Source organism: Telopea speciosissima, chromosome 4, assembly GCF_018873765.1.
Source record: "Telopea speciosissima isolate NSW1024214 ecotype Mountain lineage chromosome 4, Tspe_v1, whole genome shotgun sequence".
In the NCBI taxonomy this organism is placed as follows: domain Eukaryota; kingdom Viridiplantae; phylum Streptophyta; class Magnoliopsida; order Proteales; family Proteaceae; genus Telopea; species Telopea speciosissima.
This window is the reverse complement of record NC_057919.1, coordinates 10,131,747-10,153,525: the sequence shown is the minus strand read 5'-3', so window position 1 is coordinate 10,153,525 and position 21,779 is coordinate 10,131,747. Positions and strand designations below refer to the sequence as shown.

The 21,779-nt window shown below is 38.0% G+C and overlaps 1 protein-coding gene across 1 annotated transcript; it reads right to left on the bottom strand.

The window, feature by feature from the left end:
• Window positions 1-1,874: 1,874 nt before the first annotated feature.
• Window positions 1,875-21,779, bottom strand: LOC122657964 (RNA-binding protein 39-like). Its single transcript, XM_043852778.1, has 14 exons — window positions 21,644-21,779; window positions 20,716-21,389; window positions 14,599-14,677; window positions 14,430-14,486; window positions 13,389-13,444; window positions 11,507-11,741; window positions 9,793-9,879; window positions 9,641-9,715; window positions 9,300-9,383; window positions 4,695-4,759; window positions 3,347-3,596; window positions 3,171-3,259; window positions 2,167-2,281; window positions 1,875-2,079 (listed from the first exon to the last, which is right to left on the bottom strand). The coding sequence occupies exons 2-14, from the start codon at window positions 21,318-21,320 to the stop codon at window positions 2,038-2,040; spliced, it is 1,839 nt and encodes a 612-aa protein (XP_043708713.1). The 5' UTR covers window positions 21,321-21,389; window positions 21,644-21,779; the 3' UTR covers window positions 1,875-2,037.

The following is a 21,779-nucleotide window of genomic DNA, read 5'->3' as shown; positions in this document are numbered from 1 at the left end:
ACATCACTCCTTCAAGAGGACTTCGTCAAAGGGATCTGCTTTCATCATATTTATTTATCCTTTGTTTTGAGGCTTTCTCTTCTCCTCTTGTACTTGCACATACTCAAAGAAAAAAAAAAGGTATCAGTCTTTCTGGTAACAATGAGGCTAGCACACATATGACATTTGTAGATGATCTTATACTTTTTGTGAAAGCAACATTTTGAGAAACCGGAGTTCTACAAAGTATTCTTGCAACTTATTGCCACTACTCAGGACAAGCACTTAATGTTACTAAGTCTTGAGATCAATATAGCAAGAATGCTCATTCCTCCTTCAAGAGCCACCTCAAAGAAAGATTCGACCTTAACGCCCCCTCAGACTTAGATAAATATTTGGGTATTCCTTTAACAAGTGATACCCAAGTATTTAAGTATCCCAAACGCAATATGTGAAACGTTGGGTATTTTAACTACAATTTGTTAAAAAATATGTTGGGTGCCATGTACCCTATAACTATTAAAAAGGCCTCATGGTCTGAATTAACCATATACCAAATTTTAAAGCAGAACTCAATGAAATGCCCTTGAACAACAACCCCCCTCCAAATAAAGAAAAAAAAAAGGTAAATTACACATCACCCCCTGATTTAAACCTCAATATGACAAATTAATCCCTATCATTAGTTTTATGTTGTTAAGTGACGATGTCAATCAGTTAAATAAATTTAAATCCCTAAACCACCCTTGACCAATGTTGAAGATGAAAGAAGGGTAGTATTGTAAATTTAATTCTAATGTTTTAATACAAAGGTAAAATAATCATTTCACACCAATAACTAACAGCAGACTAACACTGTTACTGTAGAGATGGTGATTTGAGTTTTTTCAAAAACCAAGGGGTGATCTGAGTTTCATTTCAAAACCAGGGGGTGACGTGTAATTTACCCCCAAAAAAAAACTCAATCAAATGCCCTCTATGTACTAACGACCCCATGTCAAGATGTTAAACGGTTCGATTTCAATGTAATCAGTTCTGTTTAAAGTTTTTTTAATTAAAACCAAAACTAAACGGTTTCAATTTATCGACCTCAAATGGTTTCGATCATGCTTTTAGATACATGGCTCCTAAACGGTTAGATAGTTTTACACCGAATTTAATGACACATTGAACAGGACATGATTCTAATTCATGGAGAAACCAAAATATTCATAGAAACGTTGAAGACTATTATACTAATGTATTTGAATGAATCCAACTCAATTAATTTATATCAAATTCCACATACACTTCTACCAATCCATGGTTGACTTCATTGTTTTCAAATTTAGCAGCAACATATTGTATAAAGACACTAATAATCAATTATTATCATTACATATTAATAATATTTGTTTCGATTTAAACAGTTTGACAAATTTAAAATCAAAACCAAACCACTTATTAAGGATGTTACATGACACTTGTTGACATTTAAAGTGGACATGTATAAAGAAAGAGATGTTCAAGCACCATTTAGAAATCTGTATAATGTTTTGAAGAGAACTTTCCAGATTCCGAATCAAGAACTTGACTCACTATACAATCTTGGCCCCTCAGTTTCCGGGTTTGGACATTTTCGGTAAATGCATGTTGCAGCCATATGGTGAGCTCCATTACTATTCTAACAAATGCCGGGGCCAATAAACCCAACGGTATTGCGACTATTTTCACTAAATAAGATTGAGATCAAACCACTCACAGGTCTCAACAAATAGAGAGAAGTCAAAATGTTAAACCACATTAATAATTTCAATTCATACTGTTACTACTGTTTTTCACCAGTAGCTCTCCGATTAATCTCACAAACAGGTACTACCCCCCCTCACCCTCCAACAAAAAAATAAAACCCTCTTAAATGGGCTAAACAGGCCCCCCGAATGACTACCAACATTTACCTTTTTGATACACAAGGATACGTCCAGACTACCCTACGTTGAAGCAACAAATTTGAGAAAGGAATATTAACAGTAAAACTACTGTTTAAACTCCCACTCGGTCCATCATGACTAAACAAAGCTATCTGCTGTCAGGAAATTTCACCTCATATGTAAGAGTAGGCTGCATATACATTCAAGAGAGAACGAGATTAGGAAGATATTAGGAACCTGGTGAAATACAATTAAGATTTGCATTGGCGTTACTCACCATGAACGTCGCCATAATCATCTTTCCAGCAAACCACCTACCATGGAGTGCATTCTGTGCATTAATCGCAGATTGAGCATTTTCAAAACGCAAGTATACAAACCCAGCAGTGTTCCTGCACCGAACAGCCAAGAGTTAGCCAAAGCATATTTAGTGTAACCAATATGATCTCTTCCACATGATCATTCTAACGACACGACTAGACAGCATCATAACAAACCAAAGCCATAGTATCCTGAAAACCTGCTGCCATCTATCAAAAAATAATAATAATAATAATAGTAATAATATTACTAGCAGCCATCCCCCTAAATTGAATCTTTGGCAGAATGGTGGTTCAACGGCACTCAGGGTCAGCAAGAATTAATAGAGCAATAAAAACCACAATGTGCTTTCATTGTGGAGGTGGAGGATGCACCTCAATGTGGGAAGGGGACAAGGAAGTTATTACTACATGGATGAGATCCAACATGCAGTAGCAAAACCACCAACAATACAACACCTCCCCCCCCCCCCCCCAAACATACACACACAACATGCAGGGCGCATAGCCCTATCCATGGTCAGACAACCATGTTTATGTAGGTCCTTAATCCACCGGTATAGCAGTGACGTTGTGTTAGTAGGGATGTGAGGTGTTGTTCAATTGCACTGCTGGGCTTGTGCTGTGTACTATATTTGTGGTGGCCTATTGGCTGTGCTGGGCTTTCCTTTCCGAATAAAGCTTTGTGATCATTTAACAGTCACACCCCTTCCTCAATAACCCCTCCCCTTAAAAATAATAATTTAAAAAAAAAAAAGCCGGAGAGGGCTTGATATTTACTGAGTTAGCCCCAACATTAGCATCCAATATATAACAGTAATAAGCCAATAAGGCAGATGGCAACAATAAACAGATCCATAAACAAACAAGGACACGTGAAATTATTCGAAGTGACGGAATTTTACTTCATACCAGGCATCAGCTGGATGGTACAATACATCTAATCCACATAATTACTTACTTGTCCACATAGATATGCTTCACCGGCCCAAACTTTGAACATTCATCTTGAACATCTTCCTTTATATCCAAATCAAAATCTGGTTCAGTCTGCAAAGCATATTTCAGTAAAACAAAGGCCGGCATATTGAGAAATAAATGAAAAGAGAACAACTGAAGAAGGCTTGCCCAACAAACCTCCAAATTTGGATCAAACATATTCTGCAGCAATAGACATTCACTGGGCACACCAATATTATCAACAGAAGGAACTGTTCCAGCAGAAATTGAAAGACCCGTCCCCTGCAATCCAGCAAGTGCAGGAACAGCCGTTTGTCCAAGTGGGGAAACAAGGGGGTTGACCACAGGTGCAACACCAAGAACCGATGCTGTTGGTAGAGTGAGACCAGGGCCATTGACAACAGACGTACCAAGTGAACCAGCAATACTGCAGATAAGAGATCAAGAGATAAGTTCGGTGGTGTCAGGCAGTGGGAAGCAATATTATCAAATTGGACCAATTCACGACTCGAAATGGCCTGCGTACAATACAGAAAAGGCTCCAAGTCAGAAATGGCTTTGAATCAGGCAAGTCACTAAGGTGACTTGCTGAATCGTTTGATTGATTCAGGGTTGATCCATGATTTCTATTTCAACATTTTATTTTTAGGGAGGGAGGGGGGGGGGGGGCGCTCCTTTTTGCTTCTAAAAGACATCTAAGCCCACTCATTATACTAATCCCAAACATCACGTCATTGTTTTAACTCTATAAGAGAGTTTTGAAGGTTTGGGGAGTTTCTTCGTCTTTGAACCTCGCTTTGAAGTCATCTTTATCTTTCAATACTTGGGGGTTATTAGTTCTGGTTGTTGTTGCAATGCTTTTCAGCATCAGAGGAGGTTCAAAAACGCGTTTTTCTGTTTGCGACTCATTGTGCTCAAGGGGGAAAAAATCCCTCTCTCCTCTTGAGTTCTTAAATTCTTCTTCTTCGTTTATGGTTTTAAAGATCAAAGATAAGGTTTATGACTCTTTTTGGTATTTAAGTATGACATTATGACCTACTATGGTTCGTGGACTGTTGGACATTTGAGCTTTTGAACATAGCCTATATATCAAATAGGCACTTCTTGTTTAATCAGTATTGGTCTTATATGCTTGCTTATACATGGTGATAAGTGAGTCTTAGTGATGCCATTAATTTTGTCTTGATATAGTCATTAGTCAATCATTGACTCAACATTACATTGTTATATGCAAAATACATGCATTGAAATAGATGGATTCACATTTATTTCATAATATATGTGTGTGTCTATATATATATATACACACCCTTCAAGTCCTATGCCTGTAACAAGTTCTCTGATATATATATATATATATATTGAATTTCTTTTTTTTTTACAAGTTTTTTGGAAAATAGGATTGAAATTTATGATTCACGATTCAATTTGTAGAAACCCCCTTATTATTTTAGGATTCGATTTGGTTTTGACACCACTGATGGGAAAAAAAAACACACACACAGCATCAGTTGCAACAGCACACCTTGAAGCAGTGCCACTCCGATCCAATTTCTGCATGAGAATAGCTCTAGAACGAGCATTCAGAGACTGCAAGTCGAAGACAAGATTTATATCAGCAATGCCAAACAGTTGAAGAACAAAATTTGACAGCATAAGCAATTATAAATTCCTACAAATTAAAGAAACCAATTTGACAATAAGATGCACATCAAATTTTCAAGGTAAATTACACGTCACCCCCTGGTTTTCAAACGAAACTCAGATCACCCCCTGGTTTTTGAAAAAACTCAAATCACCCCTTCTACAGTAACGGTGTTAGTCTGCTGTTAGTTATTGGTGTGAAAGGACTATTTTACCCTTGTACTAAAACATTAGAATTAAATTTACAATACTACCCTTCCTTCATCTTCAACATTGGTCAAGGGTAGTTTAGAGATTTAAATTTATTTAACTGACTGACATCATCACTAAACAGCATAAAACTAACGGTAGGGACTAATTTGTCATATTGGGGTCTAAACCAGGGGGTGATCTGAGTTTCATTTGAAAACCAAGGGGTAACGTGTAATTTACCCAATTTTTCAATGCAAAGAAAATATGGTGCAAGGTCAGTAATGTAGTCCTAGATAAGTAGGAGACCTACTAGGAGCCAAATAACAGAATAAATAGCAAAAAGGGGCTGCTGGTTCACATGGACAGCCTAGGTTTTAGGTTAATTCTAGGGTTTAGGATGGGAATTTGGGAATGGGTCTTATACGGTTTTAATATGCAGGTTTAGGGGACTATTATGATATAAAAAAAAAAAGGATTTGATTCAGTTTAAAATTCCTGGAGAATTAGGGTTAGGGTTTTAGGTTTTAGGGTTAAGGGAAACTACCAAAACTAGGGTTTCAAGTGGGCTGTGAGGGCTGGGCTTGGGATCGAATGTAGGGGACCGTGAGAGGAGGATTCGACCAGGATATGGTCCAATTCTGATGGTCAGAATGGGCTGTGGAAAAATTAGGGCTTATGGGGCTCTTATGGAGAAGGATTTAGGGTTTTGGGTGATGGATATGGGCAGCAGTTGGGATCGAGTGTAAACCATGGTGAGGGGAGGCTATGGCTTAAGTTTGACAGGATTCTAATGGAGAACAGATCTGGACAGAATTGAGATCCTCCTAGGGTTTATGAAAATAAAACAGAAAATTAAAATTCAAACTCACACTGGAATCCACCGGCAGTAGCTTGAATGTTTGAAGGATGAAACCACCTTCAAAGAGAGATCCTCCCAGCCGTCACGGCGTAAAGAGTCGCAGGAATCCACCCACCCTTCCACCTTGAAGTCCACAAGGATGCACACTCACACAGGGGAGCAAGGAACAGCAACAATGGCAGCCACAAAATCTGTTTTTTTAACTTCAAATAATCTGTGGGGGAGGCTTTGAAATCCTCCCAGCCGTCACGGCGTAAAGAGTCGCAGGAATCCACCCACCCTTCCACCTTGAAGTCCACAAGGATGCACACTCACACAGGGGAGCAAGGAACAGCAACAATGGCAGCCACAAAATCTGTTTTTTTAACTTCAAATAATCTGTGGGGGAGCCCTCCACGATCTACTTTATTTATAATAAAGGCCTAAACCAAAATCCTAGTACAACTTAATGTCTCTTCCTTCTAAAATCGTGGAAGGGAGAGCTCTAATTTAACTTACTTAAATTAAAACAGTAAATGTCCTAGCTACCCCTACTAACTTAAAATAAAATAATCTAACTTAAAACAACTAATTTAAAGTAGATTTCATATTAGCCAATAGGATATAAGAACCTATTAACCAATAGGAACACTTCACTTAAATTAGACCCATTGAACCAATTGGATGCAACCAATTCTAAACCGATTCAATCTAAAAACAAGAAAATAAACTAAGTATGAAAAATAATAAATCCTAATCTATGGCTCCCTATTCAAACCCTAAGTTCAGAGCCTCTTCTTCTTCTTCTTCCTTCTTGGAGCTGCATTAGTCAGAGAGAGGACGAAAGATATCTGAAAAGGAACTAAGAGCTGCAAGGAGGAAGAGAATCACGCCACACTCACTTCAAGCAAAACTGAATAACAACTATCTATTTCAAATTTGTCCACTGGTTACAAGCAATACCCGTATCTAAAGTTGTAAAACTAAGACTCTTAACTGGAATGAAAAACCCAAACTGGCTCAAACTCTATCTCCTACGTATCCAACTCAAAACAAAACATGATAAAAAGGAAAGACTACAACTTAAACCCAAATAATTAACTAAACTACTACCAGCCCTTATTAGACCAAAAACCCGGGTTGGGCCAGTTCCGTCAGGGTTCGGGTTTCCAAACCCGATCATATTAGTCCAAGCAGTAGGGTGGTACTGCATCAAAATAGCTTCAATTTGACAATAAAGCAATACTTGTAACATTTTTTAATAATCAAGCAAATTTGTTATATACTTTTTTTTGGCTGTGCGCACATAGACACTAGAGCGATCTGTTGACAGGGCCATGGGGCAGGAGACGGCAAACCTAAGAAACCTAGACACACAGACATGGATATGAGGTAAACAAAGTAACGAACAAAAAGAGTGCTGATGTTTAGTGTTCACATCAGGAATAAAAGTTAAACATGAGAGATAAAACACACTCTGGAACCATGGGGAAATAGATATACATACATTTAAAAACAAGGGCAGAAGTTTGAATAGGGGGTGTTAAGTAAATTGAGGGGACTTGTATAAACAGGAAACATGAGATGTATATGCAAATAGATAGTGAATGAGGCACAGGTAATATAAATTATTTAAGTGAAACTGTGCACCAATCTTAGGACTTCCTCCACAAAATTGTTGGAGAAGCCAGAACCTTCAATCGGCCCAAAATTATGGTGGACTTTTACCTCCACAAAACTCTCTTTTTAGTTCTTCTCTCTCTTATTCTGATAGATATGCTGCTACTTCTCCTGCTGCTGCCTCATTTTTCAAATTATGGTGGACCTTAACCCGACCTCTCCACACACCCCCCCCCCCCGAAAAAAAAAAACCTCCCCTTGGGCCAATGGTTGTTCCTTCCAGTAACTCATTCAGTATGTTGCATTACCAAATCGAAACAAAATGTCCATCAAAATTTATAAGAGAAATTTAACACTCATCGAAATATTTTGGTTTTGGTAGAGGTTGAAATGAGGGAAAATCCGAAATGTGATTACTCATGGGTGGACCATCCTAAATGAATATTTACATGATGCAAACACTTTACGATCCAACACTCACAGTTTTTTATATCATAACTTATTGCACATCTGTAACGACCCAGCCCCTCTTGGCATGATATTGTCCAATCTGACCAAATGGGCCTCACGGGTTTAAAATGCGACATACCAAGTAAAGGAGGCTACTCTTTATCAATAACTCAGGATCTCCCAACTCAGCTCCAACCCAACCGTAATTGTGAATTCGCTACCTTGACCCACCACGGTTCTTACGCTATTCACCACACCGACATACATGTGTTTAATTATGTCCACATATTTACTTGACACATTTCTCCTTTGTAGCACATGCCAGATTAAATCTCTAGGAACTCTGTCATAAGCTTTCTTTAGGTAAATAAAGACCATTTGGAGATCCTTCTTACTCTCTCTAAGTCTTTCATGAGTTTTCTAAGTAGGTAGATAGCTTCTGTTGTGGATCTTCCTGGCATAAAACCAAATTGGTTCTCCGAAATAGTGCTCTCTTTACTTAGGTGGGTTTCAATAACCCTCTCCCATAATTTCATAGTATGCCTCATTAGTTTTATGCCTCTATAGTTGTTGCAACTTTGGATGTTGCCTTTATTTTTGTAAATTGGGGCAACAATATTTCTACTTCATTCATCTGGCATTCTATTAGAGCACATAATCTTATTCCAAGGACTCCATTTGGGGTTGTGGCCTTAGCCATTTTCATCTTTCTTAGTGCTTTTACTTCAAAAATCCTAATTTTACATATATACCTCCGACAGGTGACTTGATGTGTAGTGCCTTGTTCCGGTCCACTATAACTTGTATTGGTTTCAATATATATATACATATATATATATATATATATATATATCTTAGTGCTTTTACTTCAGAAACCTTAATTTTACGTATATACCTCTAACAGGTGACTTGATGTGTAGTACCTTGTTCCAGTCCACTGTAACTTGGATTGGTTTCAATATATATATATATATATATAAATATATAATAAAACTCAACCCTTAAAAAGAGAACTTAACAGGATGCAGTCGACAGGAAACCAAAAAGGAGGTTAGCCAAGTGCACAAATAAGTAACATCCACCAACCAAAGACAAATAGACCATAATATTTAGTAATTCAGCCAAACATACTAAAACAAATGAGGATTTTGTTTCCCGCAGGTTGAAACAGAACTGGATTCTCAAAGTGTACCACAAACACTCCCTCAAAAACCCTAAGCAGGACACACACACACACACACATGCTCAGAGAGAGAGAGAGAGAGAACTCAGGTCTAAAAAAAACTAAGGAATACTTGTGAACTGAAAACAGAGAATAAAAATTCAAAGATACAAACAAGCTTGGCATCATGCATTTGTGACCAATATAGAAGAGGGATAACTAACCAAGCCTCCACCATCATCGTCATCAAAATCACCAGCATTAGCCCCAATGTCTTGCATTCCAGCTTGATCAGTAACAGCAGATACCTAAAAGACAAAAGAGGAAATATAGTTAAGACGCAAGAGGAAGCCTTCATCATCACAAGCTAGTATCAATTTTGTCTCTTGATTTGTAAAGTTAGCAATGCTTAAAAACATAATTATAAAATTTGAATGAAGTTTAGATGCAATTGTAATTCACAAGATCTCCTTCCTAAGAAATAGGATTTGTTGAAATTATTGATGTTAGACTTTTCTTGAGAATTTTCTTTACCAATTATAAAAAAAATATTACAGCAGGTCACCTTGATTATCCGACCAGCAATATCAAGTTGTCCATTTAAGCTTTGTGCAGCTCTTGCATCTTCAAGACGTGCAAACTGCACCAGTGTACCTTTACACATTAGCCCAAGTTCAAAATGAGGAGAACTAAATTCCTTCAAAATGATATACTAACCTGGACAAACCCATAACCTTTGCAATGTCCAGTCTCTGGGTCAAGAGGCAATTGAACCAGCTCCACAGGACCAAATGGTTCGAAAACCTAGCATATTCAGCTAAGAAATCAATTAATCTAGTATACCAGACACAATTCAAGAAAACCAATAAATCTAGAATGAGAACAAGTTCTTATTGCAAAAGTCCAGACAACTACTTTTTATTACAAAAGTTTAGTATTAAATAATAATCATGGTAATGAAAAAAATGTATCTGCCCACTGCAGTGGACCTAAGAGCCACAAAGTTGGCATCTACCTTTCCAAAGCACCAAAGCCATATAAAACAAGGTGTTAGTTTAATGCCTACTTTTAGGAGGGGCCTTGGATATACATGAGGTCTCATGTGAGAAGAGCATCTGCTTTTGACTCACAGCAAAGAGATTTTTTCCTCAAAGAAATTTGGAGACCATAACAAGGCCCTGTTATGCCAATTCTCTGAGTCAGACTCATCAAGATCGATTTATCCAGCATTCATGCCCCAACAGCTCAAGCAAATTGTGATAGTCCTAAATTTAAATCTATTTAAGACTTCAATAAAAATTTCAAGATTTGCCGGCAAAACATGAGTTGTCTCCTTCACAGAGCTAAGGACTAGGCAAAGAATGCAGTAATCTAGAGTTATGGAGATCTCTTCAGAAAAGAAAGTTCGGGCAAGGCTGGTGATAATAATGAGAAAATCATTAGGAGATAATATTCCTAGAGTCCCAAAACGACCAGCCATGTCCCTTCCATTTTCTCCATTCCAAGTAGTTAATCGATAGCACAGATTTAGTAATGAAACATAAATTACATTAGCCCTGCCATTGGCTACCACATTTCAAGATTTTGAGAATAAGCTGAAGATCAATATTACACAGAAAATAAGTGAACAGAAATAATGGACAATTTAATGCATATCCACTCATTAAAATTTGGAATTTTTCAAAAAAGAAAAACACGAGGGATGGAGGGGGTAGATAAAATAAAAGAGTGGTGAAAAAACAAATAATCCTCAGGCCTAAATAAAATTTGTGTTTTTACATTGCAGAAACCATAAACAGACTTAATATAGGGAGACCGAAACCACATTCCAATCAAAATCATGACAAAACCATACTAAATCTGCCCTTGTAGGGGCTAGCAGGTCGAATTGGCAAAGGCAGCCTATAATAACAAAAATGAAATTGCTTCTAAAACAAAGTTAGAGGCAAAAATTATACAAAAGGGGCGTACCCAGTGCACAAGGCTCTGCCATTGTGGGGTCTGGGGAGAGTCATAATGTACGTAGCCTTACTCCTGTTTTACGGAGAGGCTGTTTCCAGACTTGAACACGCGACCAAAAGGTCGCAATGGAGCAACCTTACAGTTGCACCAAGGCCCGCCCTCTTAGAGGCAGAATTTATACATATAACTCAAATCATAATTTGGTGTTTTGACTTTTGACTGTAATACGAGAAACAATTGAAATAGAAGCAGTTAAATCATTCACAATTAAGGATCAATAACTACACGAGACAACTTCCCAAAAACAATGAATAATAATAATACTAACAATAATAATAATAACAATTATTATTATCATCATTATTAATATTATTATTATTATAATACAACAGTAACAAAAGTACCACAGCCACAGTTCTCTAACCTATGATCATCAGTTGTTGTCAAGTTGGAAATGGTATGTACTCACCTGACGAAGTTGATCTTCTGTGATGTTGAAATGCAGATTGCCAACGTACAACCTTCTAGCACCTCCTGAATATGGTCCAATAGCACCTCCTGGTCCTCCAGCTGCAGCTGTATTTGACTGAACCAGATTTTTCTCAGCCTCTGAAGGTTTAACCATCACTGGTTGACCAAGAAGTGGCTGACCAGAAAGTGCTATTGCCATCGGGACTGACATTGCATCATAAAATTCAATATACCTGCCAAACTTAATATATAAGGTTCTCTTAGGTGAAAATACATGAAAGGAATGATCAATAAGCTTGTACAAAGTTTAAAACAAAACAGAAAGTATTTCTAAGTCTGGTAAGTATGCTACACATGATCCCTGATAACCCGACAAAAGGCTAGCCTCAAGGCATAATGTGGCACCTAAAATTTTTGCTCATCAAGTTATTTCACTCAAGGCTCCATTTTTTCCTCAAGAAAGGTAGAAAATGAAACTTTTTCAACAAAACATCATTTCTTGTACTTATTTCAGTGCATATAAAATATTATATGGTTCACTCAAATCATGCGTCCCGAAATATTTCTCAGAAGTCAAGCACAAAAGAAAATATTGCATTTCTCGTACTTATTTCAGTGCATATAAAATAAATATTATATGGTGCACTCAAATCATGCGTCCCGAAATATTTCTCAGAAGTCGAGCACAAAAGAAAATATTGCATTCCTGTCCTCTACCTATCTATCTATCTATCTATATATATATATATATATAGTTTCTCTTATAGCCTGAAATAAGTGTCAAAATTGAACAATAATCTTTAAGACGAGGTGAGATTGGGTCTGGGAAAGGGTTGCCCAATGATCTTCTAAATCTTTTTCTCTAATTATTTGGTCTGTGTCAACAAGAAGCAAACACGCTGAGGTAGGAGAGTAGGGATTCCACGAACGGCTCCCTCAGAACTTCAAGAACATCAAGGAAGCAGATGAATTTTGAACATATTTGAATCGGCAATGAGATGGAGAGGTCCTTTATTGTTCGTAACAGTCATGGTGAAATGATGTTCACCATATTCATCCTTTGCGTTCCTAAGAAGCAGATGAATAGTGACTGTCAGTTCAGAAGCATCATCTATTACCAGGTAATCCCAATTAAATCTCAAATGTGATTCTTACACATGGTCAATTGAGGTTTCTGACTCAAATCAAATTTTTCACATAAAAAAAGGTGAAGTTACTAGACAATTCACCAACTGTCAGAGAAATTCTGGGTTTTACTTAAAAAATAATGAAATCAAACAATGACAATTTCTCCATTGGAGAGTTTAGGAATTGTCTAAGATCTAGACTCGCCATTCCCCAGACAAAGACCAGGCCCCTCACATGGATGTTTTCCACCCTATCCTGCAGGGCACAAAAACATTCTAAAATTTTTGAAGTAATTCACCAACTGTAAGTGAAATCCTAAGTTTTACTTAAAATAGTGAAATTAAAAAAAAAATCTCCAGACAAAGACCAGGCCCCTCACATGGATGTTTTCCACCCTACTTTGCAGGACACAAACATTATAAATTTTTAATGTCATCAAAATTTTTTACAGAGCTTTACCTAATTTTTTATTTTTATGCTGAAATAAATGGAGCTCTAGTGTAAAACATGCACCAATCAGATATTTTAAATTTGGTTTTCTACACATCTTCTATACACAGTCAAAATGTTCTTTCAGAATCATTCAAAAAGTTGAAGGAAGAAGCAAATTACCCTAATCCTTTGGAACGTCTTGAATTGCAATCACACAAATAAAATTACAATCTTCTTAACCCTAATCCTCTCTCTCACATCCTCCTTAAGTTCTACACAGATTCAGACACTTCATGTTAAAGAAGGATGAAGAAAATTACCCCACTCCCTTTGAACGTCTTGAATTGCGATCCATTATAAGCCGTACATCTCGCACCTGAAGATAGTATATAAGGTTGTTAACAAGATAACAGCAGAATAAGTACGCTAACATTTTCAAAAGGTTCAACTTACAAACGATGATCCCCTGACAAGAAACTTTAATAGTTTATATTATTGCACCATTAGAGGCAGCCTATATGATTGCCTGTCACGTTTTAAGTGCATCATTAACTCACCAAATACAAACAAAATAATACCACAACAAGAATCATTGCATTTACACTCCATGGAACACAAAGGATGAATATGGTGAGAAGCATAATATCTTACTGGCGCACTAAAATCTTTTTGAACATCATAACGGAAGTAACACATATGATGGAAATATCAGATGCAAAATCTGAGTTGCCATTTTCAAGATACAAACTTGAAGGATCTGAAAGCACAGAACATAAGGATAAGATCTACATCACTATTTATGGCTGGGTTCCAATTTCTTCATGCTCCCTAGGTTTATTACTTGTTTCTATTCATAATTAACCGAGCAATAGTCCAATCATTTCAAGGGAGAGGGATATCCTCCAAGATTCTTTCATTGGTCTGTTTCTCTCATATTGTATTAATATGTTAAAAAAATTAAGAGAAGAATTAAAAAGGTCATAACAAGTAGATTTGGTCAAAAGGAAAATATTTGATGTCCTAAACATATGATATTCCCAAATATTCCAAACCCTCCACAACCGATTAAATGTCCCTGCTCCACACCATACACGAACACACAAAAGCAACACTTCCACTGTTCCTACTCCACAACAGATGGAAAGTAAGTCTAGAGGTTACTAGATCAACAAATACCATGGCTGACAATAAAAGGGCCAATAAACACTGTACTGATGCTCCATGAAGATGCCAACGTAAAGTTTTGAGTACTCTTCTTTCTGATCCATAGTCACCTTGATTTGTTCTAAGGTCAAACATAATAACATTCTTATAGAGCATTAAATTATGTAGCAAAAGACAAAATCCAACCATAAACTAACCTTGCCAGCCCTCGAAAAGAATTCATAGACATCTTTTTCATCTGCCTTCAAACAAATCTGTCACAATCGGTGGTTGAAACATCAGTCAGCAACAACCATAAACACATGTAATAAATTAGCAAGGAAAGACCAACCATGGAAGCACAAAAATGGAGGAGGAGATGAGTACCTGATAAGCAAACACAGTCCTCTGATCTCGTTCTGGATCGGCCTCAGGCTCCGCTTCCTCCTTTTTCTCTTTATATCGTCTGCAAGGGAATAAAAACCTCAAATATCAACCTGGCCTGATGAGTGACTGGCCCAATATTATCAAGCAAACCATGCTCATTACAGCAAATCAAGCAGACAAGACCATTCATAGAATGGTAGGATGACACGTTTGATTGCTCCTGCGAACAAACGTGCATTTAACGTGACAAGTATGTCAGAAATATTTAAAACAAAAGTACTAAAATCGCAGCAAATTTCTTTCTCCGACATGGTTTCAGAGATCAGATCCACGTAAATACTTCCTGCAGGAAACTGCAATAAGTTAACATGAAACCACATGTAAAAAGAAGAAATAAAGTCGCACTGGGACAAAAGGTCAAGAAAAAGTTACAATATACACATGGAGTCTTGTAGAAGGTTGTAATCTAACTTTAAGAAATGGATTGGTGAAACAAATATTACTCCATCCATGTGAAAAATAAAGACTTAATTGATCAGTACGGAAAACACATTACTGGTTGTGTCAACCAGAAAATCTTAATGGTCACACTTTTTAGCTATTTGGCACATTTTTTATAAAGCCTTTTATTTATATTTTTTTCAGGGGCAGTAGATGAACTACAAGAAAAAGGAACAAGCTCAGGGTGCATGGGCAATTCCCAAGTCTTAGGCTCTCTTTGGTTCAATTTCAAATTCGCATTCAGGTTGATTTCTTAAAATTAGCCAACGAGCAGGTTTTTGGTCAAGAAACTGAAATTGTTTGGCAGAGAAGAATTTTGGGAAAGCCAACTGCCCTTGCCCCTGGTTGAGCGTATCTACAACTGGAGAACAGGAAGATCGCCGCCGGGGCAGAACTCCATCAACAAGAAAAACCACTTGGTGCACTCCAAGGCTCCAAGCTCTAAAGAATGGGCAAAAATGGATGATCCAATACCTCCAATATTTCCCTCTAGGTCCTGGCCCTACCTTCCTTGTCCCGGCTCTCCAGTTCCTTCTTATCCATGACCATTGCTGCAATGGTGCAACCTGGGGCACCTTTAGCTCTGCTAGGTACACGAACCCGATATCAACGTTCCCTAGCTTCTGAAGTCGCAAGTCAACGAGACTGAGTACGGTCCAGGTGGTCTCAGAGCCGGAGCTGGTGCTACGATTGATTTCAGCGGCGGAAGTGGAATTGAAGCTCATGCTCTGCAGGCCATCCGCGAGGTCATCGAGCCATGGTCGCATAGCTGGGTTCATGGTGATCGATCAGAGGTAATGAAAGGAAAAAATTTACTGATCTGATAATCCTAAAGAGGACAAACGCCATATTTGATCCCAAAGTTGTTGATGCTGCTTATTAGCAGTTGTGATTCCAATTTTCGACGGGGAATTTGCAAGCAGGGATAATGGCAAGGGGTTTGCTAGCAAGAGAGGCAGGGAGCAAGTTGCGACAGAGGTGGGGCGAGAGAGACAGCAGGGGGAAGGGGTTTGCGAGCAGGGATGGAGGCAAGTTTGCAGGGAATATAATGGGACGGGAGAGAGGGAGGTTGCAAGCAGAGATGGGATTGGAGAGGGAGAGAGACGGAATGCAATAGAAATTGAAATCCCAAATTTCGGAATTTTGGCTTCTATTACATCTTATTTCCCATAAACAGGGTATAAAAACCATACCAAACATCCTAATTTCTTGAAATCACCCCACTGAATGCTAAATTGAAATAGAACCAAAGAGAGCCTTAGCTAACAGGCAAGAAGTGAAATCTCCTTGAATGAAGTAGTTGTACAGCAAGCCACCAAAAAAATCATGTCAATAGTTACCTCAAACAAGGACTACGGAAATGCACAAAACATAATAAATCTCAAAAAAGGCTACCGTGGGTAAAAATAAATGAATAAAGAAAACTCTACCCGCCAGCAGAAGAGCACACAGAATATTAGCATATGGAGAGACATTACAATACTACTTCCATGGTATTGTTGTGTTTCCCATGAGACTAGATAAGCATCAACATGATGACCAAACTGATGCAACATATATATCACACTGTGCCCACACAACTGTACTAGATTCATTCACCATCTGTATCAGTCCCTGTCTCTCTGCCTGCCTTGGTCAGAAACAAAAGAAAAAGTATTTGTATATACATATGGGGACATCTCCCCACTCCACTCGGTTGTCTCAAGTTATACACAAGCATAGAAAAGACACTACAAACATGGAATATGAACTGGCAAAGTTCATAAAAGACAAAATTTTGGCAAGAATAAATCAGTTTTTTGCTTGTCTTAAAAGTTGGATCTTCCAGCATTTTTTAAAGAGAGATCATACGGACTGAAAGTGAGATTTCAGATACAAGTGGAAAACAAAAATTTCGTGCCTGAAGAAAAAGAAATTTATTAAAAGTGAAAATAAGCATACAAGGAATGGCAGATAAAATTAACGTGGTGAGGATGCCAGAAACCTACAGTAGTAAGAACCCAAAAGGGGTATAAATTCAAGGCACTCGGTATTAGTTGCAGCTAAAACTTGGGACTCAAATATTAAGAGAACCTATAAGCAGTGAAACTTAACCTCTGGGAAAGGACATTAGCTGGAAAGTACCCCAAAAGCCTAATCCTTACTTATGGTGGACAATCATCAAAAGAAGTAATAAATAATTAAAAAATAGATTATCCTGTAAAATCTTATGGCAGATCTGGCATCCAACTGAACACCAATTTTCCTCACAAGCATCAGAGGATGAAGTGCTTCTGTTAAGCAGAGCCGATTACTCCCTCACCAGCATTTCTGCAACAGAATAAATATAATTAAGCCATTTTGCTCTAAGGTTGAGGATAATGAAAATCTTAACATTGACATCACCAATCCTCATCAAAAACTCTGACTGGCAACTACACCAATCTTGCAAATGCAAGCTTCTCAACGGACCCCAAAAAGTCTACAAAGAAGAAACTTTTGAGACCCAGGACCTGAGTTTCTGAGCCTGGCTCACTTGCCAGATCGACCATCTGAAGATTTCCCTAGCATATCTGCGAGTTTCAAAATCTAATGTTCAATAGTCAGAAATGCCAACACTGACATGTAGCACAAGCAACTAGATGATACTTGAGCACTGGTGGTGCCAAAAAAGAATGTAAGAATCCATTAACCAGAAGTTAAAAATCACAAAAATATTCTTGAAAACAGAATGAGGAAACAACATTTTGTTGGGAACAGACAGTTTTCAAGATAACCTTAACAAGGAATGTAACAATACCTTATGAATCCTTTGAAAGCCCTGATCATCTTGGACTAGACACAGAACTAATGGAAAAAAATCCAAGGATAACAGGACAATATGCAATACCAAAGCATTTCAGTGATAAGGGAATAAAAGTGAGATTATAGAAACATAACATGTGCAAATGAGAAAAGATTGATATTTACAAACTGTGGAGGACAACAATATCAAGTTTTTGGTTCGGTACAACTTGGTGCATCAGGCCATTGACTGCCTTGGACCTCAAGAGGCACCTTGTCACCTAGGCTCACAGTTACAATGCCTTGAAGACAATGGCAACAACTCACCTTCATATTAAGAAAGTAAATCTCAACTCGAATACATTCCTTTGTCAGCCCCCTTGACATTATACTGCTAAAAATGCTTTGAAGAAAAAACTTCTTGACTTGACAATTCCCAAACACATGTGACTTCTTAGAACAAAACATAAACCACCTAGAACATCTAGGCTCTCTAAACTTACTAAAAGCCCAAACACTAAGACCATTTCCTAATTTTTTAAACTACTCTCTAATACTGTGACCATGACTCAAAATTACCATTGTGACTCCAATGAAAAACTTGGCAACTCCAATGAATGCTCCCAAATTTAGAAATAAAAATACCTACCGACTTATACTTCCTAAAAGAGAAACAAAGAGAAGCCTCAAAACAAACACCCTCTTAGTAAATTAACTATAACTTCCAAAACCAGGTCGGAATTACAAGAGTTTGGCCCCATTGAAAAACAAACTTAATAATCTTTCAAACTGCACACATAACATCCTAAATTTTGACCCTCAAAAATTAGCCCCAAGAATTATGATAGAAATACATTTTGAAGCTTGAGATGCTCCTAGATCATGCAAGCTATCAAATTTCCCGGCTTCACCTAGTAGCATAATATAGTCCTAGATAGGTAGGAGACCTACTAGGAGCCAGTTCAACCAGGATCTGATTTGAACACTGATCTTCAATGGCAACAGTTTTGAAGATGAACAATGGGGTCTCCCGATCTTCAGGATGCAAGGAGTCGATTGGAGATCCACCAATTTCTTCCACCTTGATAAACCCACAAGGATGCAACACTCTCAAGGAGCAACAACAGCAACAAAGGCAGCAAGCATAAAGCTGAGTTTTTATTAATCAAATTCATATTCAATGCTGGCCTCCCGTACAAACTTATATAGAAGACTCAAAAATAAACTTAGACACTAAAACGGAAAGGCCTAACCCTATCCTTAACCTATTAGGTAACTTAAAGTGACTAGGAAACTGCAATAGACTCAAAATAGAGTCCTAATCCAGCCCAACTAAACAACTAAAAGAAAAACTAATAAAATCACTTAAATTGAACCACTGGTTCAAACCAGATTTGGACCGGTTCAATTTAAAACATTAAAAACATGAAAATGAACTAAGTATAGGACTAAAACATCTAATCCCGTATGCAACCTAATTACCCATATTTTAGACCCATAAAAGTGGCCTATTACATAGAAAACCGATGGGATCAAAGGCCCAACATGTATATAACCCAACCCTAGACTTATTTCTAAAGAAATAAACACATTTCAATGATGAATCTACATCATAGCCTCTTTAGAAAGATCCCTAAGCTTCTCAAGTTGGTCTTTTTTTTTCTTGGGGATGACAAAGGTGCCCAACTATAAGTGGAAAATATAGAGAACGCCAAGGATATCTTTTGAGAGCTAATGTAATATGCAGGGTATGATTTTGGCATCACCACCAAAGTTGAAGGATAAATACCATTAAAAATGGGGGGGGGGGGGGGGAAACAGAAGTTGAATTAGAGAAATGATAATGTTCAAGGCAACGGGGGACTATTTATGAAAGACCAAAATCCTAGAGAAAGATATGCTGGGAACCCATGAGATTAAGTTTTGTATAAGTGTGTGAAGCTTTCTAATACAAGTATATGACAAATGGAATTGGACCAGATCACTTCCATTGAGATCCAACTAATATCAATAGATACAGTTTAATGAAAATTAATCAAACAGAAAAGGAACTGTTCTCCATAACACTTACAAAGTCTTCAAGATTCTCCTAGCCATTATTCTAGGGCAATACTTCTTAATTAAAAGGAAATGCAGAAATTCCAACTAAAACATAAGGAATTACATCTAAAGCACATCCCTGTATGATGCCAAGGCTCTAGGCTAGCCGAGATAAATTTTACCTGGATATGAGCGCAAATTATGGATCCACTACATTCTTGAAAACAACAACGGTCATCATACATAACCAAATGCGTAATGGTATTTACTTGATGATAAAATTCATGATTCTACCCATCTTTATTGGCACCAGGTGTATCAACACCACATCAATAAAATTTCACGGAATTCATCCAACAGAGAACTGACTTCTTCAACCAATCAAACACCTACTCAAGCTAACACCTGAAATTATAAATTAAAACAATATCACTGTCCTGGCACCAAATTATCTGCCAAGACCTTCCCTTGGGTATGTGCCCAAAGCAAGAAGGAACATTTAAACTTGTTTAGGCTTTATCACAAAGCATAAACTTGTGTACTAATCTGCGGAACCGAAATCTGCAAGACATTAAAGACATCAACAACATGGCAAGTCCATCTTATGATTGCCTATTGATTGCTAGCTACAATTAAGTAACAACTTCAAATCTTCAATAACATAAAAGAATTTGCAGAAAGCTAGTCCAGATGGGCAGTCTACGGGTATGAATCATTCAGCAGTTAAAATATACAAAATGAGCACTTCAGAATGCAAGTCTATACAAAACGGAAATTGAAAAAACATAGAGGAGAGTACAGAGAGAGAGATACCTGCCATCTCGATCCTTGTCTCGTAACTCCCTTTCCTTGAACTCCCTCTCTTTGCTCTTCTCTCTGTCTATCTCACGTTCAGCATCCTTATCACGCTCACTGCGGTGCCTCTCAGAGCGGCTCCTGCTGCGGCGTGAACGCTCCCGTTCTTTTTCCCTGTCCCGTTCACTTTCTCGGTCACGCTCTCTTATCTTTTCACGCTCCCGCTCTCTATCTCTGTCACGATCCCTGTCCTTCCCGTTCCTTTCCTCCTTCTCCCTGTCCCTGTCCTTGTCCCTCTCCCTATCCCTATCTCTATCCCTGTGGTGCCGGTCCCTCTCGCTCCTCTCACCATCCCTGGACCGGTGATCAGGAGACGAGCGGTGACGAGAGGAGCCCCTCTCTTTGTGCCGATCTTGATCACGAGAGTCATCTCCCGATCGTGCTCGCTTAGAGCGGTTATCTAAATCATCCTCGTTATCATCAGTCCTATGCTTGGAGCTCCTGCTACGGTCCTTCTCTCCCGATTTAACAGTCCCGTCGCCACCATTTGCAATCTTCTCTTCTTTCGGCGCTTCTGGATTTTCAACTGTTTTCTCTAAGTAATCATACTCGTCGAAATCCATCGAATACTCTTCGGACAACAAAACAAGGCCGTAAACGACCTTGCTTAGAACCCAATCACAGTCAAAACTCTGCAACCGACAGGATATTCAACCAAAACAACCAAGTTATAATCAATAAAAGCGATAAAGAATAGAAATGAACTTAATAATTAGGCTTTTCGAGTCTTCCGTGAGGGTTTTCTCAAGATAGATTAAAAAAAAAGTAATCAAGCTAAAACCCTAGACATGAGAAATGTATGGAGAGAGAAGGTGAGTTGACATGAAAACCCTAGCGAGAAGAAAACAGGATAGGGTATTAGGGTTCCAGCAAATGGTACGTTTACCTCAACGGGATATAGCAGCAAGAAAAGGAAGCTCAAAACTCGACGGCTATGGCCAACAGTGAGCTACAACGGTTTTCGTGTTACGGTCTCCATAGTTCTATCCCTCTTCAGTCTCTTAGGGCAAATGGGTGTAGCA

Coding starts and splice junctions, on each gene's coding strand:
- LOC122657964 (XM_043852778.1), bottom strand. CDS start 21,320: ATGGATTTCGACGAGTATGATTACTTAGAGAAAACAGTTGAAAATCCA. Junction 3,597..4,694: donor CGGAGTGGCACTGCTTCAAG/GTGTGCTGTTGC, acceptor TCTTATCTGCAG/TATTGCTGGTTCACTTGGTA. Junction 2,282..3,170: donor AAGCATATCTATGTGGACAA/GTAAGTAATTAT, acceptor TGTTCGGTGCAG/GAACACTGCTGGGTTTGTAT.